Raw genomic sequence first — 24,918 nt, forward strand, 5'->3', positions numbered from 1 at the left:
TTTCTCCCAGTCCATGGCTTGTCTTTTCATTCTCTTCATTCCGTCACACTTTTCATGCCTGCATTTTCTCATGTAATCTTCCCAGCACTCCATGAGCTATACAGTATTGATTCTACTTTGCTAAGGAACCCAAGCTAAGAGAGATCAATTGACTTACTAAGTGGTAGGGCTAAGATGTGAACCCAGATCTGACCCTCAGCTCCATGCCTCACATCGTCAGTGTATCCCACTTGCCACAGGTTAGCACATGCGGGAACGAATTTTTGTCCTTTCATAATAAAATGGCCTTTTGTAGACTCAGAAAATAGAGCTACCCTGTATTTGGATGCCTTGCAGAGCCCAACATGGGTACTTGTGTCTGAGTACCTTTATACAGCATGGAGAGCCCTCTGTAACCTAACCCCTGCCTGCCTCCTCTCTCTCTTCTCCTGTTGCTAGTCTCCTCACACTGTGTCCACAAGACAGGAAGCGGTTTTCAGCCTCCCTGAGTGCTTGCTTTTTCAAGAGTACTGCCTTCACTCTTGCTGTTCCCTCTGATGAAAAGATTCTTTCTCATTGTCCACTGGTCAAGGCTTGACCACTTCTCTTTTTTAATCTGGGAGAGAGAGAGAGAGAGAGAGAGAGAGAGAGTGTGTGTGTGTGTGTGTGTGTGTGTGTGCGCGCGCGTGTGAGCGGGGGAGGGGCAGAGAGGGAGAGAGAATCCCAAGCAGGCTCTGTACTGTCAGCATAGAGCCAGATGTTATAGTTGGATAACCGTGAGATCATGACCTGAGCTGAACTTAAGACTCAGACACTCAGCCGGCTGAGCCACCCAGGCACCCCAAGCCTTACCCACTTTTAATTCACATAGTACTTCACAAAGCCCTCCCGTCTCCACTTTCTAGACTTTGAAGCTCTACTTCTGTGTACAGTCTGCTTCCCGAACCACACTGACAGATTTCTTAAGCATGTGTATCACTTTGGTGGCACTCCCTTAGGCCAGCCAGCCTGTACGTAGTAGGTTCTTCGTGAGTGAATGAAGAGAAGAAATTGACAAATACCGTCATCTGGTGCATAGAGGCCCCTTTCACCTTTGAGAATATATAACTTAAATTTTGTTTCTTTTTGATTTTTTAAATCGTTTTTGCCTTCAGATTTTAAGTTTCATTTTAGGTTAAGAAAATTCTTCTCAACATTTTAAACCAGAATTTCTGTTTCCAGTGCTATAGACCCCAGGGGCAGTCATAACTCAATAAATAAAGGAGATGTTTGAATCAATAAGTCATTAGTGAGACCAATGAGTGAAAACACAATGTGTGTTTTTACTTTTTTAGGGCTTACAGTTTCTTTTTAAGTTTGTCTGTTTGTTTGTTTGTTTGTTTAGAGAGGAAGAGAGAGAACCAGTGGGGGAGGGGCAGAGAGGTGGGGTGGGAGGGACAAATGAGCCAAAGCAGGCTCTGTGCTGACAGCAGCAAACCCAATGTGAGGTTCAAATTCACAAACTGTGAGATCATGACCTGAGCTGAAGTCAGATGCTTAACTGACTGAGCCACCCAGGCGCCCCAAGGCTTACAGTTTCTGTAACCACTGGTAACAGGGCTTACCAGCCCCAGCTGGGACTCGGTTGCTGGGCCTTTCCTGAGTCCTTGCCGGAGCAGGGGGTCCCCCTGGAAGCCCCACTTCCAGGGGCTAGAATGCTGCAGGAGCTGGGACCGGCCATTTGCACAGACTTCAGGAGCAGAAGTCCAGGGACAGCACCTTGTGCGGGTGGAGCTGGGGTTCAGGGTGAGAGGGACCTGAGCTAGAATCCCAGCTTTGCCACTCACGGGCTGTATAACGTTGGCAACTTACTTAACCTCTTTGAGCCCCTGTTTCTTCATCCGTGAAGTAGGAAGGAAAAAAATACCATATCATTATGGCCTTACTGTAGTAATCTACAGAGCTACGTTGAGGAATTAAGTATTGAGTGAGATCACGTGTGTAGAGTCTGATACCTGCATGAACTCCATAAAGGTGCACTTCACACCCCACTCCCCCCAGCAAAGGGATGCATTAGACCTCCCCCCTGTTTCCTCTAGCTGCTTCCACCGAAACTCTTGCCCATGATGAGTAAGAAAAGTGGCATCTGGTATATCTCTGTGTCTATCATAGTGCCTGGCAAATGACACATGCTCAATTAATAATTTTTAATTATTTAATTAATGGATATGAAATAGTGTCCTGTCCATTCCCGGGCCTGTTTGTCCATCCTAGGACCCATTCCTGGCCTTCTCCTGTTCAACCCCTGCAGGCTTCATTTCTCAGTCTCTTTGCTAGCTGGCCTCCAGCTGGGTTTGACCAAGGCCGTGCACTGGTGAGAGACTGGAAGGCAGGGAAAGGAAGAAGCCGGAGTACTTCTTCTCCTCTGTCCCAATCGCAGACACCTCCTATAGCAGCGAGTGAGGCTCCTCTTTTTCTCCAGCTCCCCCCCGCCCCAGAGAGGCCCACGGGCTCTAGCTTCCATGGTGGGGCTGTAGCCCCCAGCTCGGATAACCTCGCCTCCTCTCTCCGTGCCGCCATCCCTAGGGAGGCAGTGTCTCCCTGCTGGTGCTGATCTCTGAGTTACCACCGCCTCTATTTGCCCTGTCAGCTCTTCCATCACCAGGTGACCCCTTGTCTGGCATTAATTCTCTCTGCCATGTGCGCTTGAAGCAGTTTCCAAAACCCTGCTTAGACCTCCGCTTTGGAAGCAGGAGTGTCTGAGCTCAGAGTTAGGAGAACCCCACGCTCAAGTTCCACCATCCATGGACCATGTGGCTAGTCAGTCGTCCTGAGCCTCAGTTTCCTCATTTGTAGCAAGGGCTACACTGCTTGTCTCATAGGATCATGAAGTGATCCACTCGTATGCTCACCAAGGATTTGTGGAGCTCCGAAGGCACAGAGGATGGAACAGGGAACAGAGCAATAGTGTCCCTGTTCTCAGGGGCTTCCGGTTAGTAGCAGTAGATGTGCATGGAAACTGCAGAGTGCTTCATGAGTCTTAGCAGGACAAGCTGACCCCACTCCCTGACCCCGGGGACGCTTGTGGGGAGCACTCCAGCCCACTGGCTGGGAACCCTGGCCTAGACTGGACCATGAATGCAGTGACTTACAGTGGTGGGCACACAGTCACCTGGACAGCAAGCTGAGCCCCTCCTCCAACCAGACCCAACCAGGGTGTTTTGTTTTTGTGTGTCTCTTAGCATGGCAGAGTGCACTTTAGTTAATTGTAAAGGATTAGACTGATTCTTCCGTACAAGGGGTTTTTTCATAGTTTTTATTTGATGTTATTTGAAGTAAGCATGCCATTGACTAAACCTTGCAAATCTTGTTTATGCCTGGATTGGGTTTGAAAGGGTATTCTCTGTAACATGACTTTTGGTTATTGATGATCTCTTTTATAATGATGTAAGCCATCTTCACTTGAATGATTGTATTGGTAACAGTATGTAGCCAACAATCTACTTGCACCAATACCCCAAGAGGCAAAAGAACAGCATTTGTGCACATGTGGAAAATAGGTAAAGTTGCCATTTTTCAGCAAAGCAGGAAAGCGGAGCATGTTAGTCCAGATCCAACACTTCTCACTTCCTGAGTGTTTTGATCTCTCTTGCACTGTCCTATGAAGAAGGTATTTCTACCTCCCTATTAATGACAAAATCACTAAGACTTAAAGGAGCAGGTGACTCACCCAGATAGGTAATGACAGAACCAGAAGGACAGGCGGAAACAAAGAGAAGGCGCACACAGTGCTTTTTAAGGCACAGTGATCTCCCTGAGCCTCAACTGCCTCATCTGTAAATGGGTATAATAACTGCAGGTGGGACCAGGGGTCAAATGAGAGAGTAAGAAAGCAGTATGATGCCCCTATTGCTGATACATGGCAGCTCTTCAGGAGGGTAGTGCTGGCCCCTCACCGGCAGGCCTCTTACCACCCACCCCCTTGTTTTCTGCTCTCTCTCTCTCTCTCTCTCTCTCTCTCTCTCTGCAGATGACCATTCCCGAGTGAGGCTGCTGGTGCTGGATGGAGACCCGCATTCCGACTACATCAACGCCAACTACATTGATGTGAGAGTCTTCATGGGGCTGGGCGGCTGGGCTCTGGGGCCAGTTACAGCAGGCTCAAGATGGATGGCTGTCCCCCAGATGCTCCCCCACAAAGTGGCCCTCCCAGAACATGTCCAGATGCAATTAGCATAACCCAAGTTGATGATCCGTCTAAAATCGCATCCTCTTTCAGGCTGGCTGGAGTAGCCTACTCTGTGGGGTCCCAGGACAACTGCCCATCTTGTTCATTCACCCATTAATTCATTTGTATGTGTGTCTGTTTGTCCATTCATTCATTCATTTGAAGGTATAACCACTTATGCACCACAAATTTAAAAGCGCCTGCTGTGTGCCAGATGCTCTGGGAACCATAAAGCTAAAAGTGCCATGGTCTCTACCCTTTAAAACCTGAGCAGGAAGATAAGCTATGCACATCAATAATTCCAGGGCAAACGGAAAGTGGTAAGTGTCATATGTTCAGATAAAATGCTGCAGGGATTCAGAGGACAGGGAAAAAAATCTCTTCTTCCATCAGGAATGCAAGATGTGATGTGAACCAAACTTCAAGCATGGGAAGAATTTAAAATTAAAGAGGGAAAATGGGCCTCTGGTTAGAAAAGCACAAGCCAAGATGTCGCAGCTGGAAGCAGAGGGTGTGTGCAGCTGAGGCTGAGGGGAGCTGAGGCTACATCACGGGAATAGCGGACAGTAAGGCTGGAGCTAGCTAGATCATTGGTGGTTTACGATCAGACTTAGAAAGCCGGACTTGGTTCTATAGACAAGAGAGGGCTACTGAAAGTTCTCTATCACGAAGGTGACCAGTTCAGAGCTGAGCCTAGGGATGATTTCTCTGTCACCAAGGGTAAGATAGCTCTGAGGGAGGAGAGTCTGGGATTCAAACAGCGTTAGAAAAGGGGCTGCTTCACCATGGATGTGAGAGACTTTGTGAAGGGGGAGCATGGCCACAAGGGCCAGACGGACATGCTGTTATAACCAGTGTAAGCCAGCCTGCTCAGGACCTCCGTCCGCTAGGAGCCCGAGAGCCTTGACGAATGGCTCAGAGATCCACCTCGGTGCCTCCGATGCCCAAGTGCTTTTACAGACAAGCTGTGAAGTGCAGCGGTATGCTTTTAAACTCCCCATAATCTAGGCTCATCCAGATGATTCATTGATTCAACAAATATTTATTGAGCCGAGCCTTACGGTAGTCATTTTTCTGTTTGTTCTCAGATCTCTTTCTTATCCTTCCCCGTTCTCCTTTGCATTGCTTATATGAGTGTGTGTGTGAGGGTGGGTGTATGTATGTGAGAATGTGGGTGTGTGAGTGCGAATGTGAAAGCATGTTGAGAGCGTGTATTTGAGTGTGTGTGTGACTGTATGTATATGAGAGTGTGTATGTGAAAGTGCGTGTGCATGTGTGTATGAGTGTGTAGGTATGTGAGAGTGTATGTATGTGAGACTGTGTGCATGTGAGTGCATATATGTATGTGAGAGTATGAGTGTGAGAGTGTGTGCATGTGAGTGCGTATATATATGTGAGAGTGTGTGTGAGTGTGTATGTGAGAGTGTGTGTGTATGTGAGAGTGTGTATGTGTGTGAGAGTGTGTGAGACTGTATGTGAGTGTGTGTGTATGTGAGAGTGTGTGTGTGAGAGTGTGTGTGTGTGTATGAGTGTGTAGGTGTGTGACAGTGTGTGTGTGTGTATGTGAGAACGTGTGGGAGTGTATGTATGTGAGAGTGTGTGTGCATGTATCTGTGTGTATGTGAGTGTGTGTGTGTGTATGTAAGAGTGTGTGAGACTGTGAGTGTGTGTGTGTATGTATGTGAGACTGTGTGCATGTGAGTGCATATATGTATGTGAGAGTGTGTGAGACGTATGTGAGTGTGTGTGTGTATATGAGAGTGTATGTGTGTGAGAGTATATGCATGTGTATATGAGTGTGTATGTATGTGAGACTGTGTGCATGTGAGTGCATATATGTATGTGAGAGTATGAGTGTGAGAGTGTGTGCATGTGAGTGCTTATATATATGTGAGAGTGTGTGTGAGTGTGTATGTGAGAGTGTGTGTGTGTATGTGAGAGTGTGTGAGACTGTATGTGAGAGTGTGTGTGTATGTGAGAGTGTGTGAGACTGTATGTGAGTGTGTGTGTGTATGTGAGAGTGTGTGTGTGTGTATGAGTGTGTAGGTATGTGAGAGTGTGTGTGTGTATGTGAGAGTGTGTGCATGTATCTGTGTGTATGTGAGTGTGAGTGTGTATGTGAGAGTGTGTGAGACTGTATGTGTGTGTGTGTATATGAGAGTGTGTGTATGTATGTGAGACTGTGTGCATGTGAGTGCATATATGTATGTGAGAGTGTGTGTGTGTGTGTGAGTGTGTGAGACTGTATGTGAGTGTGTGTGTATATGAGACTGTGCGTGTGAGAGTGTGTGCATGTGTGTATGAGTGTGTACGTATGTGAGACTGTGTGCATGTGAGTGCGTATATATATATATATATATACATATGTGAGAGTGTGTGTGAGTGTGTATGTGAGAGTGTGTGTGTGTATGTGAGTGTGTGTGTGTATATGAGAGTGTGTGTGTATGTATGTGAGACTGTGTGCATGTGAGTGCATATATGTATGTGAGAGTGTGTGTATGTGTGTGAGTGTGTGAGACTGTATGTGAGTGTGTGTGTATATGAGACTGTGTGCGTGTGAGAGTGTGTGCATGTGTGTATGAGTGTGTACGTATGTGAGACTGTGTGCATGTGAGTGCGTATATATATATATATATGTATATATATATACATATGTGAGAGTGTGTGTGAGTGTGTATGTGAGAGTGTGTGTGTGTATGTGAGTGTGTGTGTGTATATGAGAGTGTGTGTGTATGTATGTGAGACTGTGTGCATGTGAGTGCATATATGTATGTGAGAGTGTGTGTGTGTATGTGAGAGTGTGTGTGCATGTATCTGTGTGTATGTGAGTGTGAGTGTGTATGTGAGAGTGTGTGAGACTGTATGTGAGTGTGTGTGTGTGTATGAGAGTGTGTGTGTGTGTGTGTGTGAGAGAGTATGTGCATGTGTGTATGCGTGTGTGTGTGTGCAGCAGGAGGGAGAGCAAGCTGATGCCTACAAGGAAGGCATTGATGGGAGATTGGAAGGGGAAGGCTGGTGTAATTTTCCTCCTCTCTCACCTCCCTGGGTGCTGACTCTGGCAGTGGCCGCATCCCAGCTGTGGCGCCAGCTTCTCCCAGGCAGACCCACTGGAGTTCCCGCCTCTCCCTGGCAACTCCTCTGCTCCAGGGTCCGGCCGCTTCTGTGTCTCCATCACCCACTAGTTCCAGGGGTTGTCACAGTCTCCCTCTGGGAGCCCCTCTGTCCCCTGGTTAGCATCTCAGCTCCTCTAACACTGATAGGTCCCCAGCTCCCCATACCGAATTCCCCGTGTCTGAAACACCCACAGTGGATTCTAGTCCCTGCCTGGACCCTGGCTTACAAAGGGCCTACACGTGGTCAGGAACAGGGGCTGGAGTTTCAGTGGAGGTCAAGGTAGACACAGCCTCTGTCCCCGTGGCCCTCCCAGGAAAGTTCACAAGGAGATGGCCAGTTCAGAGTAATCTGTCTTTAGCCTGGAGAAAGCACTCGGAATATCCACCCATCACACCTCCGGCCTCTCCCTCATGCATCTAGTATTCATTTCACAAACACTGAGCAGGCCCTCCACTGTGTGCTAGAAACCCAGACCTGAAAAGAGACTCAGGTCTGGTGAGGGACTCAGGTAAGAAAAGAGACCCTCAGAGCAGGGCCTATGGGAACATAAAGGAAAACCAAAGCCTTCAGGTATAGAGGTGGGTAGTCGAGGAAGCCTTCCTGGAGGAGGTGACACAGTGCTGCCTTAGCCAATGAGTAAGAGTCCAACAGGCAAGAAGGATTGATAGTAACCTCACATCACCTCTTTTGTATCAGCATTACCTTAACTAGTACCACATTCTCCTGAAGTAAATGCCATTGCTACCCATTTCCAGATGGGTTAGCTGAGGCTGTCAATTAGTTATGTAACTTATCTAGGATCACACTGCTAGGATGTGGAGGGGGAGAGAGCACGAGTCTGAATCTGGGGTGACTCCCCTACCATGTTCTGCTGGCTTCAGTTATAACAGTTATAATGACAACAGCCAGTGGCTCTAAATGAGTCCTCTTTGCACCCTGTGATGGGTGGAGGGTTTTAAAGGAGTTGGTTTATGGAGACCCCTCAGTGGCCCTCCAAGTAATCCTCCCCATTTTTCAGAAAGGGAAGCTGAGGTTTAAAGAGGTTGTGAAGCTTGACTAAGGCCATGCAGCTGGTCGGCAGCAGAACCAAACTTAGGAACCAGACTGGAATAACTCCAAACCCAGGGCCTTTCCTCCTGCCCCTCCCCATCCACTCCCAGACAGCACCTCACATCCAGCACCCAGTAGGGATTCAGTTAGCATGTAGTTAACCAGACTGAACTACTTCCTTCCAGTTTCCTTTTGACCTTGTCTCCAGCTGAGTGCTTGTGGCAACACTGATGGCCGTGGCCCACATGAGGTGTGCTGGCCTAAGTTGCTGTATCTGGTGTTTGTCATCTAAGTGGTAGCCACCAGCAAAAATTACTTCCCTAGATAGACACTCAATCCAAAGTTGCACGAGCATCTTGCCACAGTCAGAGCCAAGATGCACTCCGGTGTGTTACAGGCAACAAATGAAATTGCTGACGATGCAGGTGGATCTCCAACATCAACACTGAGGACGCCACCCCCCCCCCATGCCTACCAGCTTCCATCGTTACAATGCATTCTGCAAGCCTTTGAGGATAAGAAGCCAGGGATTGGGCTTAAGATTCTTGCTCAAGGTTGCATAGCTAGAATCCATTTCTCTGCACACTAAGGACACCCCACCACCCTTTCCCTCCCTAGAAGTACTACATTGTGCACACAGGCCAAACAGCCTCTGCTAGATGCTGTCTTAATATATGACACTGGCCTCTGCTGGATCTCATTGGTTAGAGTCAGTCTCACTGGTTAGAGTCAAAGGTTCGTGAGACCAAAGTCATGAATTCAGCCCTTGTTGGGTTTATTCAGTCCTGCTTACCAGCCTTATGATCTTGGGTGAATTATTTACTTGTTCTCGTATCTGTAAAGTGGGATAATAATGCTACCCCAGCAGGATGTGATAACTGATGTACGTCTCAGTCTCCCATTAGGAAACAGAGGCTCACTCAACTGAGGAGAGTTCAACAAGGGTGGGGGCAGCATTAAGGGAAACCAACAGGGTGGGGTGCAGTATTCCCAGGCTAGGAGTAGTAGCCTCTGACAGAGAGTCAGTGCTAACCTCAGTGGCCTGATGCAGGCGGACCTAGAACATACACCCAACCTCCCCACGGTCTCTGAGTCCCTGCTTCTGCCCCCCATTTGCTGAACACAACTGGAAGCTGGAGGCCACAGAAGCCCATGATGTGGTCCATATGGGTCAGCATCCCATGGCACACGGCAGAGCGTGGAAGGGAAAAGTAGAAACATGGAGGGACAGAGAAGACACCAAGCACAAGCCCCTCCTAGCATGCTGTCACCAATATAGGGTGGAGTGAGGGGTGGGGAAGCGCATTAATTGTGAACCTACTATGTACTGCAGCAAACTTAAACTGCCTTAGTCTCTTTGGAGATTCCCAGCCAGACACACCCTAGACAGCTCTCTAGGTCCTCACCCTTTTGCCCTGGTCTCCAGCCCAGTTGAAATCATCCTGGCTCTCAGAAGAGCTAACTGCCCATGCTAGAATCATTTATCCACAATTGGATCTTGACGATCCATTAAAACAACTCCATTTGGATAATGAGCTAGATGGGGCCATCCCTGTCGGTGCCTCCAGAGGCCATGGTTCTGCTACCATCTGAACCATCCCACCAGCGGGTTTGTTTGCACGCCCGAGAATGTATTGGCCACTTGAATCTGTTATAAATTACCAGCCTGGAAATAAATATCGTATCTGGGTCCCCAGTAAGTAACAGATGCATGAGTCCAGAGTGAGATAAATGTGTTTTGGATGCAAGCCTCTTTCCCATTGCTCACAGACGGATGGAGGCAGCCGGGGCCGGTCGGCAGTGGGTCTCTGCTGTGTAGGTGGGACTTCGGTGAACTCAGTTCATTTAAGGTTAGGAAGTTTCCTGTCCCAGTTCCTGGCAAATCTCCAGCAAAGACCCCAGTTAAGCAATACGGTTCCTTTTATCTCCATTGTTGAGGAGTCTCGTGGTTAGAATGTTTTCTCTTTGGGGACTGTCTAGGGTCTTAGAGACCAGAGGGCCTTTTTACTCACCTGCAGTGTGCGTGAATTTGATACATGTGTATCAAGGCTGGTGGCCCAGGCAGACTTCTCTGTGCTGGGGACACAGCCATGAGCAAGCTGGATACAGCCCTGCCCTGCTGGCCCTCCCATTCCACTGGGGAAACAGTGAGCATGTACATAAACAAAGAACACTGTGCCATTTGGTGACAAGTGCAAAGGAAAGTAAACCACAGAAACTTGAAAGGGGCTGTCAGGGTGGTCAGGGGAGGCTCTCTGTAGAAGTGACTGGTAACAGAGCAGTAGCCCGGATGGAGGGAGAGAGCAAACCGCTGAGTTAACGGGGGACACATGTAGCAGGCACAGGGAATGGCCAGTGCAAAGGCCTCTAGATGGAAACACGACTGCTGTTTCCGTAGAAGAGAAAGACAGCCAATGAGCCAGGGGAAGAGCAGTCAGAACAGTAAAGCTCCTGGAGGGATGGAGTGGAGATACCATTAAGGTGCCCCCACCTCACCCCAGTGACCTATTCATGCATGTATGCCACCAGCCAGCCTTTGCTAAAAACGCCACCCAGCTGAGTGTCACGTGCTGTGGCCCACGAGGAGAAAAATACAAAGATCGTATTGCAGCTCACGTTGTGAGTATGCTCATTGGGCATCTGCAGAAGCCTGTGGGACTGCTCAGGAGGAGGGCGGTCTCATCTGAGGGGTAGCGCGGGGAGGCTGGGACTTAGGGAACATGAGAGGGCGTGCAGAGGGACAGCTGGCAGTGAGGCTGGAAATGTTTGGCAGTCCTGAGCTGAGGCATTTGGACATTACTGTGCAGGCAATGGGGGGCCACGGTAGGCTGTTTGGTGGAGGAAATAACATAATCAGATGTGCACTGGAGACTTCGTTCTGGCAGGAAGAAGATGAGCTATGGGACCAGACTGGACGCAGGGAGGCCAACAAGAGGCCGGAGCTATGGCCCAGGTCAGGGAGGACGAGGGCTGTAATTAGGAGAGATGATGGCAGGGTGTGGGGGAGTGGGCATGAGAAACCGCATCCTCCCACACTCTAGGGGACTGTTTTGTGTTCCCAGACCTACTCAAGAAAACTCCTAGAGCCTAGGAAACCTTGTCCATCTTGACTTGAAGGAAGAGTTACCTCCTGGTACCTCTCACCTCCCTTCCTACTTCCCATGTGTCAGAGAAGAGCTCTGTTTTACATTAACAGGCAGAGCAATGAGGAGGGAAGGGCTGCTGATCTCACCATCTCCCAAGTGGCCAACACAGACTCTTAGTCCTGGTAGGCACCCAATAAATGTTTTCCAGATAACCAGTAAAATAATATAAAGTCCTATATGTTAAATCTTAGGATAGTGCCTGGGACATAGTAAGTGTCATATAACCCTAACAGCAATCCTATGATGTAGATAAAAGTACCCGCATTTAACAGCAGAAAATCAATTGAGGCACAGGGAGGTTAAGTACTTGCCCCAGACCACCACACAGCTCTTAAGGGTCAGGGCCGGGATTCAAAACCAGGCAACAGGGTCCAGAGTGTGTGCACATAACTTCTTCCTACCTTAATGTATTTAGCTGACCTCTCAGCAACTTGTTCTTGGACACTTGCTCCGAGTCTCACACTGTACTAGGCTCTATGGAAAATATGTTTAAAACTTAGGAGGCAGTGTTTGTCCTCGAGAAGCTGACAACTCACTAAAAAGACAGGACTGCTCAAACAGAGCGTAGGTGGGGCCACTGATTCCTAGTCACTGTGGTTAACCCAATAATAGCTCAGGCCATGACAGTGGCCTGGGTTGGTGCTGACAGTGAACTCCGGCATCTCTAGAGTATGCCCAGCAGTTAAAAGGTACCTACTGAATATTTATGGAGCAGGTGGAAGATTGAGGTGGAGGAATATATAGGGGACCCAAAAACTAGTCTTCGCATCAGAAAGTGGATCCAGAACTTCAGAGATAGCACATCTGTTTCACCATAAGCCATACAGGTGGCAATTCTGGCTCATTTCCTGAGAAAGAGGAGGCAGCCCATCCACCCCGGCAGGGAAGAAAGACTGATCACCAACATTTAAGAGAAACTAGATATTCATCAAACTTTAGGGCTTGTTTTCTTTTGAGATAGTTAACCATAAAGGAAAGGGGATTTCAGGACTGTCAATAATAATGTCTCTACTAGCAGGCTCCATAATTGGCATCTGTATTTTGAAATTTTATCCATCCATCCATCCACTCATTCACTCATGTGTTCATTCACTAAATACTAATTACATTCAGTGTTATGGACTAAATGCAAATCTTTGTCCCCAAACTTAAACTCTACCCAGTAGGATATAATTCCTCTCTGGCACTAGAAAGGGGATCCTCCAGTATGGCCATATCCAGGCCAAAGAGAAGGTTATCTTCAACCTCTTCCCCAATGATTAGGGTTATGGGGCACAGAGTAACCCCACACCAGAGCGTGCATGGCAGGGCCTATTTGGACACTCTGAGATGGACAGGAATATCAGGAACTAGACTCTGAAACAGAAAGTGGCTTTATCAGCCTCTGGGTCACACCTGCACGGGGCCCTCCCTGGTGAATGGGACTTCCAATCCCAAGCCCAGCCATGTGGCACAGAGACGGTCACATTGTGGCATTCTTACCGATTTTTTTTTTCTAATTGTTACTAATTCAAGGGGCCAACAACTCAATGGCTTTCTTCTGGTGGGTGGCCTACAGGGACTCACGCAGTGTTCTGCACACAGTTATGGCCCAGGAAAGACTTTTTGGTGGTTTATGTCCCCCCAGAAACCCCGAAATTCCTTCTCCACCTCTTTCTGGGTGCATGGGCATAAGTAATGTCCACCCAGTTCTTGCTTCCAGGGCAAGCCTATATGGGCCCCTCACAAGTAACTATTATAAATTGAGTGATTTAATAAGCTCTTTACATGCGTTACCTGATTTAATCTTTGCCACTTCTCTGAGAAACGTCTAACACTATTCCCACTTTGCCTACGAGGAAACCATGTCTTGGAAAGGAGAACTATTACTATTAGGGTGTTTGCAAGTTTTGACTGCAGGCCCTCACTGTGCTTTTGTCCTGTTGTCCAGGGATACCATCGACCTCGGCACTACATTGCAACTCAGGGTAAGTACTCTCCTCTTCCTTGAAAGGGTCCTCGCCCTTCACTGTAAGAGAGGGATGGGCGTCTGCCAGCAAAGAAGCTGCAGAGGAGTAGGGCTGGAGAGCCTCCAGGGGTCCCTGGGAGCGTCCATTTGTGTTTTTTGTGAAGGAAAGAGGTGCCAAGTTCAGCTCTAGGGGAGGGACATGAGCGAGAGATGAAGGAGATGTCACTAGGCAGCGGTCAGGCAGGGCAGACCAGAAGCATCGGCTTCAGGATCCACCATCCGGAACTGGAGTTGATGCTGCCTTATCTCTTTGATGAGTATATGCCTAGAAGACAGAAGTAGAAAACAACGTGGCTGTACATCATCAGAGGCTTAAAAATGATCCTATCTCCCCAACTGTTGGGGGAGGAAATCCTGTAGATAATTACATATACGGACAGGGATATATATAAAGATATTCTTCACAGCATTATCTTCAATAGCAAAAAAGTGAAAAGTCTTAAATGCCCAACCATTGGTAGATGAGTTAAATAAAGTGTGATACTTCAATATTCTAGAAAATTATGCAGTGAATGCATTTCATGCTTGGTCAGAATTTTTAAGAGCGTGCAAAAATGCATATAATGATGATGCTTATTACAGCAAATACATACATAGAAATATGGGTACATACACAGAAAAGTGTATACATATACAGAAAAATGCTATTCGGATTTTGATACAAAACACATGTGTTACTTTAGTAATTGTGAAAGCGATGAAGGCCCAGGACATTGAAAGAGAAATTTCCAAGGAAATTGCTTTGGACTCTCGGATGCTATCTCTCTTGCCTTGTCTGTTTCTTTCCGTCCCTGCTGTTTGGGCTGCAGACGAATGCTCCCTGTGTTTGTCAAGCTCACAATCGGGCCTCTTCTGTTTGCACCGTGAGCGTCTGGCTCCCAGCAGCTCTCTGTCTCTCCTCCCTTCCCTGCAACCCCAATTTCCTCCCTGTCTCTCATTGAGCTTCTAGAGCCCAATTCTGAGCGAGAAAATCATTGCCAGGGAAGGGCAATGGGTGCAGGACACATGGGGGCTGCAGGAGAGCAGAGGGAAGAGAAGCAGCTGTCGGCGTGTCCAGCGGATGCTATAGTCCATGCTCTGCTTGGTTGGAAAGCTGCTTTTCTTTCCCATACTCTGGCCCTGGTCTCGATGACTTGGGTGTCCCAGCAAGGATCATCTGGCCTTGCTCTTGCTTACCTCTGCCGAGCCTTGACTGACCACGCAGGAGGGACGGCCTCTTGGCTGCTTCCTTGACCCTGTCACCTTCTCTGTCGGCAGGTCCAATGCAGGAGACCGTGAAGGACTTTTGGAGAATGATCTGGCAGGAGAACTCGGCCAGCATCGTCATGGTCACAAACCTCGTGGAAGTGGGCCGGGTAAGCCCCTCCCGCAGTCACCTGGACAGAGGATGCTAGTGCTGCCCTCCAAACATTCCTCTGCTCTGGGCCTTGTGCCAAGTGCCCCCATTCAACAGTGTTCAACAGTTTGCCCCACAGCAACCTGCATGGGAGACATCCTCACTCCTGCTTCCCATTCGAGGACTGGCCTTTCCCTTCAAATCATCCCTCTCTCCACCCTCACCCCGTTGATGATGTCATCTCATGCACTTTGAGGAAACTAAAGCCATCATACGTGAACTCTCATCTTCACACCGCAAAGCCACAATCCTACCCGCATCTACAACCACCTTCTCATTCTTCCCCCTCTCTCATCAGGGGGATCCATAAAAAATGGCCATTTTTGTTGACCCCAAATGGTAGAATATCTGCTGTTTCTAATGGTTCCGCCTCATACGACGGAGGAAGTGACTCTTGCCCTTTCAAAGGCAATCCCAGTGCCTTAAATCACAGATTCTATTCAATATTTTTTTCATTTCTCTGCTCACTTGAAAAGTAGCTCTTTTTCTCATTGCTAGATCATTCCCCTGAACGTAAAACATCCTGAGTACCTTCCCCCTGAAAAATATAAAGCAGGCAAACAAAAAGGATTCTCTTGTCCGTACTTTTCTGCCAGACTCTAAAGACACACACAGACTCTGCTTCTCCACTCCCGTTCTCTTCTCCCCCATCCAGCGTAACTCCTCCCTCCATCCCACCCATAGTGACACCGTCAGTATCACCAGCATCCTTCATGTGGACGAACAGCCACTTTCTTCTCATCGACCTCAGCCTCTCAGAGCATTTGACCCTTTGCTCCCTTACCTCTAAACCTGGATATTCCTCAGGGTTCAGGCCTCGGTCTCCCACTCTGCTCTATCTTGACTCTCTCCTACGTCATCCTTAGCTACTCCTAGGGCTTGGAAATGGGACTGTTATTCCCCAGCTTGCTTTTGCCAACTTGGTAAACTGTGGCATGTGGGTGGGCGGGCTGCTGGGTTTAAAGGCAAGGTGCACAGACCCTAGAATGAAGAGGGCCTCTCCACTTACCATATGAACTAACTGAAGAGTGGGCAGGTAAGTTTTTGTTTCGGCAAAAACCAGATAACCCATTAAAATAAAGAGTCCTGGCCTCCAAGATAACGGGAAAGAGAGAATCTGGGCTGTTGTCATAATCCAGGCTATGGACATCTCGTGGCCTCATAGGACTCTAGGGCCAGGAGGGACTTTATCCTTGAGCCCACTCTTACCTAGTCCTTTCCCCAATTTTACAGATGAGGAAACAGGCCCAAAGGGGTGGAGTGACTACCCTGGAGTCCCCTAGCCAGAGCCCTGCCAGGACCACTGACTCTTGACTCTCATGCTAGTATCACAGCCCCTCCACTCATGACTGCTCCCCAGAGACCCAGGCCTGGGGGAGGAACTGCTGTGGACAAAAAAAACCAAAAAAAACAAAAAACAAAAAACTAGGATTTAAGAATTCAGAGGTAAACTCCAGCCTGTTCTATAACATATCCCATATTGGAGACTGACTCCCTTGATGGACAGATCATGAGTCTAATTTGGATTTGGGGAGGGAACAGGGGAGTACTCTCTTGACAGAACTCCTAAGAGCCAAGCACCGTGCCAGATGCTTACTGTGTATTACTTCATTTGGAGTCCCAACAACTGCCCCAGGTGGTGTTTCTGGTAATTATTCAGATGGCCTAGCTTTGCATCCTGGCTCCATCCGTTACTGACATTGGACACTTTTTTAGCCTCTCAGTGCTTCTGATTCCTCATCTGTAAAATGGGGTAATAATAATATCTGTATGAGGTTGTAATGATAAGCTATTAAAATAACGCATGGAAGGAATTCATAGAACACTTAGTAAGCAGTGAGAAACAGTAAATTGTCAGTAAGTGTTAGCTATCATTTTTTTAAGTTTATTTATTTATTTGGAGAGAGAGAGAAAGCACGAGTTGGGGAGGGGCAGAGAGAGAGAGAATCCCCAGCAGGCTGTGCACTGACAGGGCAGAGCCTGACTTGGGACTCCAGCTCACGAACCGTGAGATCATGGCCTGAGCCGAAAGCAAGAGTCAGACGCTTAACTCTCAGAGCCACCCTGGCGCCCCTGGCTGTCATTATTAATAAGAAGTTGAGCCTCAGAGATTTTGGCACTTTCTGGAAGCTACACAGCTACTGAACGTTAGCACCAAGCAACGCATCCATTTGCCTCCAAAGCCTGTTGCACTGTACCAGCATTTCCCTAAGTGGGTTCCACGGGATGCTAGCCTGCAGGATGTCTAGTGAGAAGAGGGTTCCATGGTTAAATACGTTTGGGAAATGCTGTGCACTCTTTGCCCCTCTCGGAGAGTCGAAAATACAGTAGCGTTAGCACATTCGATGAGCTGAGGAGTCTGGTAGCAGAGCGGCCTGTTTAACTTTGTTTAATCCAGCATTTCCCAAACTCATTTGACCACAAAACCTTTTTTTTGTTTGTTTTTTTGTTTCTTGTGTTTTACCTAACACCTATTAGCGCCCAGCGGAACACACTGTGGGAAATGCCACTGTAGGCCGCGCGGCGTCCCCCGGAATGGTAATGCTTTTGTTCTTTTTAGGGGAAAGCAATGATGATCTCTTCTTCCTCCCGCGGAGTGTGACGCAGAGTCAGGATGTGGGACTGGCTTGTCTGTAGCACCTGCACCCACTGCCCGGGCACAGAGCGGTCACAGAGTCTTCCCTCTGAGCCCAGCACCTTCCATACTTTTCCCAAATGAGAGCCTTTCTCCTTCCAGCCCCCAATTTCCACCTCTTAATAGTAATGTCCCTCTCCCGACCACTTCTGCTTCCACTCCCTTGCTGTTGCCCACCTTTTATTCTCATCTCTGCTCTGCTGACACTGCCCAGCTGCCCCAGCCTGACCTCGCACAGAGAGGGCTCAGCCAGAGCTAGGAAAATGGCCAAGTGACCCCAGAAGAGTCACCAGACCTCCATACTCGAGCGTTATTCTCATCTGTAAATGGGGTAACGCCACCTGCCTACCTCACCTTGATCTATTCGATCACTTAGGGTGATGATGGACTTGGAGATTTTAAGGAGCTCTGCAAAAGAAGGTACCACCATTATCCCTAACGGCTCCAGTTCCTTGGGGAGAGAGCGTGGCCCTGTGCGGTTTGCCAGTCCCTGGCCAGCTGAGAACCCCTTCGACCGAAATTCCACCCAAATCGCCCTTGGGTTTATCTGAACAGGAAGGCCAGACGAGGCGGCTGCTCGTACTCAGCCACCCACTCACTCGTCCTTGTCTCTGTCTTTTCTCTCAGGTGAAGTGTGTGCGATACTGGCCGGACGACACGGAGGTCTACGGAGACATTAAAGTCACCCTGATTGAAACAGAACCTCTGGCAGAATACGTCATACGTACCTTCACAGTCCAGAAGGTAAGCTTGTTTGTTCATTCTGGGCATGCACTGAGCAAGGGTCTGCTCTGTGCCCATCCTGTGTTTGGCACCAGGGATGAGTCAACAATCAGGTTGGATGTGAATCCCATTCCAGAAGATGCCCCCCTCTAGCAGGAGAGACAAACAGAATTCAACAGACAAATAAATGGACTAATGCCATATGGTGATAAAAGCCATGGAAAAAAAAAAAAAACGTGCCATAAGTGGAGACAGGAAGATGATGTGGTGAGAGAGGGCTTCCTGAAGGAGGAGGTATTGAGGCAGATAATGAAGGATGAGAAGGAGCCAGCTGAGGGAAGAACAGGAGGAATACTCTGCCAGGCAGAGAGAAGGAAACATGCAGAGTTGAGGGGAAAGAAGATTTCAACATGTTCTAGGCCTGTGGTTCTCAACTGGTGGTGATTTTGTCCCACAGGGGACGTTTGAGCATGTCTAGGGACATTTTTAGTTATCAAACCTGAGGAAGGAGGGGTGCTCCTGGCGTCTATGGGTGGAGGCCAAGGATGGTAACATCCTGCAATGCGTAGGACACCCCAGCCCCCAACCACAGATGTCAGTGATATCAGGGTTGAGAGATGCTGGTCTAGGTATTGAAACACGGCTAGGGTGCAAGTAAGCAAGAATGAGATTTCATAAAAAAAAAAAAAAAAAATGAGAAAAGCTTAAAATGAAAAAAAAAAAGAATGAGATTCCAAATAATTATTAGATTAGTAATTTAATTGGTCTCATAATGCTAGCTAACATTTATTGAGCAATTACTAAAGCAGGTGCTTTTCTCGGTGCTTTGCATACATGAACTCATTTAATCCTCCCAACAACCTCTTCATGGAGGTACTGTTATTACCCCCATTTTAGAGGTGACAAAAATTAGGCACAGTGCACGTACATCAGCTGTCCAGAGTTGCCCGGCCATAAGCCGGCCGAACCACGTTCCCACCTCAGCCCTTGACTGAGGCTCGCTGTGCCTCCACTACTCCAATACGCCATTTTCTGAAAGCACCTGCACTACTGGACCAGGTGGCCCCAGACCCGAGGATGCAGAAGCATTGGGCATTCACTGCTGTGAAAGCTGTACTGTCGAGGTTTGTGCAAGTACTTTTGAGGACCGAAGCAGGCACATGCACGGTATGGTGCCTGCACACGTGGTTGAGTACAGGACATGCTCCTCCTGGCCGTTCCCTCTCCAAGCCCCGTGCTCCTGAAGGCCTACATCTGCAGGCTCAGGTGAAGAGCCAGGAGAGAAGGGCCCTTCTTCTTGACGAGGAGGAAGACAACAGGTGCATTGATGTGGCCTTAGGTCAGGTTCCTTAGAAGCAGAGCCTGAGACAAGGATTCAGGTGCATATAGTGCACCCTGGGACCACTCTCAAGAGAAACTTGTAATAGAGGGCAGAAAGCGGGAGAGGGAAGGAGAAGGACCTGGGCAAGAGAGTCTTCCGCAAAGTCTAGCCCAGGCCTGCTCCAGGGGGCTTCCAGAGCATGACCTGCACCAGAGAGTTTGCCCCCTTGCCTCAGTCTGCCCTCTGACTGTAGACCAGCCACTGAGAGGTCACCTCCAGCACAAGTTGGCTCTTGTTGGCTGAGGGCACCGCTCCAGAAAAGGGGAGTCACTCGCAGTCAGCACTCCTGCAGTGGAGAGTCCTGGGGACACAAGCCACAAAAAAGGTCCTTGGATGGGGCTCCCATCTCACCTGGCACATAAGCAGTTAGTGTGGAGAGTGAGATGAGCAAGTGGGGACATAGTGGCCCATCCTGGGTCCCACACCTGAGCAGGGAGGCTTTGGAGAACCGTACACAGGTGCTCAGCAAACTATCTGGGTCTTTAGCTCACAATTGGTTCTTGAGCCAAGCCCGGGAGCCAGAAATAATAAACAGGAAGCAGCATCTGCCCTTGAAGAGAGCACAGTCCCAACTGGGAGAGAGGGCCCCTGATACCGCAGTGGAGGTAGTGAGGTCTCGAACAAGGGCTTCCCTGGGCTGAGGTGACTCTGAGCATGGAATGAAAAACTGAGTATTCCTGAAGCTGTTTTCTCCTACTTGAGCTCGTCCATCAGGGCCCTCATCTGGGCCTTTGTTCACTCCCACCTGGACGCCTACCCCAGCCTCCTGGGGCCTCTCTGCTTCTAGTCTCACCCCATCTTAGTCTGGGTTTCTGGGAGCCAAGTCTGAGGCAGAGCTTTGGGTGCCCTTGTTCTGAGGAGAAGAGAAGAGAAGGAGGAGGCGGGATGGGGCAGGGGAAGGAGCCAAGCAAGGGAATGCTTTCAGCCTGAGACCAGCATCAGCCAGATCCCATGGGAGCTCTAGAGACAGGTAATCCATCTCAAGGCAAAGGGATCTTCCGTTCCTCCATTAGGGTAACCCAACGTCCTGGTGTGCCCAGGGCCATCCTGGCTTTAGCACCAAAAGTCCCATGTCCCGGGAAACTGCTCAATCCTGGGCAGTCTCAGCAAGTCAGCTGCCCACTCTGCTGTCCTCCAGCCACTGAAGGCCAGCTGCCCACCCCCACCCCCAGGGGAAGTGGCTCCTGGTTGGCTGAGCAATTCTCTGAAGGAGGAAGTGGCTGTGGGCATCAGCCAAGACTCAGAGGAGCTGGGGATGGGGTTTCTGGCCCAGGAAAGGGGACCTGAAGGGCACTGTCAGCGCCCTCTGCACTGCCCCCCAACACACCCACTCAGATCCCTGCTTCACATAGCAGCCTGCATAGTCCTCCTAAAAATGCAAGTCTGATGACGCGCTTCCCCTTCTGTGCACCCATCCCTGCAGCCTCCCCAGAGCTCCCCAGTAAAGACTCAGTGTGGGATACAAGGCCTCCCGGGATCCAGCACGTGCCCCGTCTTCTACTTTCCTCTGGGGGTGCCCCGTTTGTGATTCTGTGCACGAGCTGCTAAGTAAGCCCTGTCCCCACATGGATGCCCCGGCTGCCAGTCTCCCACGGAATCCTGCCATCTCTTCTGCTGGGCAGTACTCGGACATCAGTGTCTTACAGTGATTAGGAGTGCAGATGCGAAGTCCATCAGCCAGGGTCCAGACTGGGTTACAACTTACTAGTTGTGTGACCTAGTTATGTTACGTAACCTTGCTTAGCCTCAATTTCCTCATCCACAAAACAGAGATAACAACATAAGGACTGGTCTGAGAATTAAATGAGTTAATACATTGAAATATTCAGAAGAGTAACAGGCATGGAGTCTGTGTTTAATAAGTATTAGCTATAGGGGTACCTGGGTGGCTCAGTCGGTTGAGCGTCCAACTTCAGCTCAGGTCATGATCTTGTGGTTCATGAGTTCGATCTCCACGTCAGGCTTTGTGCTGATAGCATGGAGCCTGCTTTGGATTCTCTGCCTCTCTCTATGCCTCTCTCCCACTCACACACATACACTTGCTTGCCCTCGCTCTCTCTCAAAAATAAACATTGAAAAAAATTTTAAATCTTTAAAAAAAACTTCTTTAAAAAATAATAAAATAATAAAAAATAAAATAATAAATTAAAAAATAAATAATTAAAAAATAATAAATGTTAGCTATTATTGTGTCTCAAGACTCAGGCCATGCATCACCTCCTTTAGGAAGCCCTCTCTGATTTCTCCTTCCCCAGATGAGGTTACCTGACACTCCTTTAAATACTTCAGTAGAATTATCCACTTAGGGGTCTGCCTCCCCAGCTAGACCATGAGCTGTTCCAGGGACAGGGGCCATAGCTTTTATTTCTGCCTTCGCAGTGCCTAACACGAGGCACAGATAACCTCAGTGAATATTCTTTAACTGAAGGAAAGAACACTCTTCCTATTCAGTGTTCCCTGCACACCTGCAGGAGATTGCAAGGTAAGAAAGAGTGGGCAAGGACACTGCCTAAGCTCAGGCTCCAGGTGACACCTGACCAGAGACTGGTCAGAGCAGTGCCCTTAGCCCGGAGGGTGTCTGTAAGGAGTGGTGAGAGGGGAAGTGGAAGAAACTGGAGGCCCAGGCCCCCGTCCGTCAGAGGAGCTCTAGCTTTTATTTGTTTCCTATCTTACCATTCTAAATAAGAATCTCATAACTAAAGAAGTCTGACACGTTTTTTTAAACTTAAAAGCCATGGAGACAATGATAGGACTGGAGAACTGAGGGACACAGACCCCAGTCACAGAAAAAGCCATATAGTGTACTGGCAAGGACTTGAACTTGTTGTTTAAGGCCAACCTTTCTCTGAGTCTGTTCTGCTGAATAGAAGTCCCATGACACTTTGTCAAAAGAGGGTCCCTTGGACAAACGCTATGGGAGGCTGTAACAGTCCCTTGGGGATGCAGAGTGTACATGAGCCCACAAAAGTCTCTGAGAAGTCCTGCAGCAAAGCCACCACCTCTACGTTACCTACTTCCATGGCCCCCAGGCGCAACAGATGACAGAAGTCACTCTGTGTGGCAACCCCTGCTCATGCTGGTAGGGTCCTGTCCTCCCTGATGGCAGGGAGGCTGGTTCCTCGGTGCAGCAACCGTGTTCCCCGCGGGTGCTTGGGGCAGGAGGGGGCATGTGGGTGCAGCAGCTGGAGGAACAGAGGCGCGTTCTCTCCTCAGAAAGGCTACCACGAGATCCGGGAACTCCGCCTCTTCCACTTCACCAGCTGGCCTGACCACGGCGTCCCCTGCTATGCCACCGGCCTCCTGGGCTTTGTGCGCCAAGTGAAGTTCCTCAACCCCCCCGAGGCGGGGCCCATAGTGGTCCACTGCAGGTAAGTGAAGTCCTCCAGCTCTAAACAAGGCTGCTTCTGCTTCTGCAGCCTTGCTCTCGGGGACAGAGACACTGTTTTTCCAGTGGCCTTTATTCTTCGCCTTCCAGACTGCCCTGCCCTGTGTTCCCAAGCCCAGCCCCAGCCCCAAGAGCTGATGACGACGACAATATTGACAACAAAGTAATAGTAGCAGTACCAGTTGGTATCATTACTGTTGCCCTGAAATAGTAAAGCCACCTGGGGACGTGGCCTTGCACCGACAGCCTCTGCCCCATGTGCACTTTGCACAACTTCTCACGCGGCCTGGAGGGGTGGGCGTTATCATCCATCCCATTTTACAGATGAGAAATACCGAGGTACTGAGAAGGTGGACACTTTGCTCGGGGCCCACAGGGGTGAAACGGCAGAGCCGGGAGTTCACAGCCATGGCCGCAGATGCTCGCCCTCAGCTCCTTGCCGTGGCGGCAGGGCGCCTCGGTGGAAGCCCACTTCTCTTCAGTTCTTGTATTTTAAAAATCAATTGCTGGCCTGCAGGGTCCTTAATAGAGAGTAAATGGACAGCGCCAGGCTTCACCTTATTATGGAGAAGAGATATTTTCAGCTCTGACCTAGAAAGTCCCCTGGGAATGACTGGCACATCTTCCAATCCTCCTAAATGGAGATGAAGTGTCATGTCAAGGGCGTTAAGAATTGGACCAGACCCGAAGGCCAGCTGGCCTGCACACTCCTTCCTCCCAGTGCCTCCGTTTTCCAATGTGACCCTGGGCCCAGCCCCGCTTTTCAGACACTGCGTGTTCTTAGCTGCATGTTAAATTATCTTACCCTTGCCCTGGCGGTGTCCACCTCAGTCAAGGTGCTGAGTCAAGCCAAGGAGGGTCTCCACAAACTGCAAGCATCAGGGAGCCAGCCCCTTCTCACTCAGCATCCATTTACCCTCCCCCACCACAAGCAGGTGTGAATTAGACAGCCCATTTCACAGATGAGGTCGCTGAGGGTTAGGAGAGAATACTCATCATCACCTCTGGGCTCTCCAGGCATTTTGCATACATGGTCTGCTTTACACCACATGACAGTTCAAGGACGGGAGAATGTTCGCTCCCCGCCCAGTCCTGTGCCCCAGAGAGCAGCCAGAGCAGGGATAGGGAGGAAGGGAAACAATGGCAAACATTCATCAGGCTCTCCTTACATGATGGCTCTATGTCTTACCCCCATAATAAGTCAGCCTTATGCGCCAGGCACAGTGGTCCCCACTCCTGGGTCTATTCTGAAGATTAAATGTGTTGGGTAACAAAATGAGGTGCCTAAGAGTAGTCCTGCCATGTAATAAGCACATATAAAATACCACCGTTCTCTGCTTCTAATATCGGCCCCACTCCCAATCCCAGCACCTAGTGCATACAAGGTGCTCCATAAATATTTCTTGAATGTGAGTAGCAAGCAACCATTTATTGGGAAATTGCTAGGTACCCAGGCATAGGGCTAAGCAGTTTCCATGCATTGTGCTTTTTCAGCATAATGTCATGCAACTCACACGTACTGTGCTATTAATTAATGCTACATGGTGGGCTTATTTATTATTATCAGCCTCGTGTTATGGTTGAGGTTATGGAAGCCCAGAGAGGTTAAGTCATTTACCCAACGTCACACGGCTCGTAAGTAGTTGAGCCAGGATTTGATTCCAGGGGTCTGGCCCCAAACATCATGAGCTCAGTTGCTATGTGAGGCAGAAATAAATACAGCTCAGGTGCTCAGGAGAACACTGCAAGGAGGCACGTTGTACATGTGAGGCTCGCGGGCACCAGGCAGCTTGCTCACTGGTGGGGGATCCAAGGTGGATCCTGGTTGTGTCCCCTAAAACAGGGTGAGGAGGAGATGTCAGGAAAACACGGATGAGTGCCTCTTCGTGCTGCC

At 49.1% G+C, this 24,918-nt stretch overlaps 1 protein-coding gene across 1 annotated transcript in view; it reads left to right on the forward strand.

The window, feature by feature from the left end:
• Window positions 1–24,918, forward strand: part of PTPRT (protein tyrosine phosphatase receptor type T) — a 934,550-nt gene that overhangs the window by 860,699 nt on the left and 48,933 nt on the right. The window contains exons 24-29 of the mRNA XM_032592759.1: window positions 3,989–4,065; window positions 13,427–13,463; window positions 14,762–14,859; window positions 17,379–17,438; window positions 18,163–18,279; window positions 22,853–23,007. Of these exons, the coding sequence (XP_032448650.1) occupies window positions 3,989–4,065; window positions 13,427–13,463; window positions 14,762–14,859; window positions 17,379–17,438; window positions 18,163–18,279; window positions 22,853–23,007 (544 nt within the window). The remainder of the gene's footprint in view (window positions 1–3,988; window positions 4,066–13,426; window positions 13,464–14,761; window positions 14,860–17,378; window positions 17,439–18,162; window positions 18,280–22,852; window positions 23,008–24,918) is intronic.

Source organism: Lynx canadensis, chromosome A3 (genome assembly GCF_007474595.2).
Source record: "Lynx canadensis isolate LIC74 chromosome A3, mLynCan4.pri.v2, whole genome shotgun sequence".
Taxonomy (NCBI): domain Eukaryota; kingdom Metazoa; phylum Chordata; class Mammalia; order Carnivora; family Felidae; genus Lynx; species Lynx canadensis.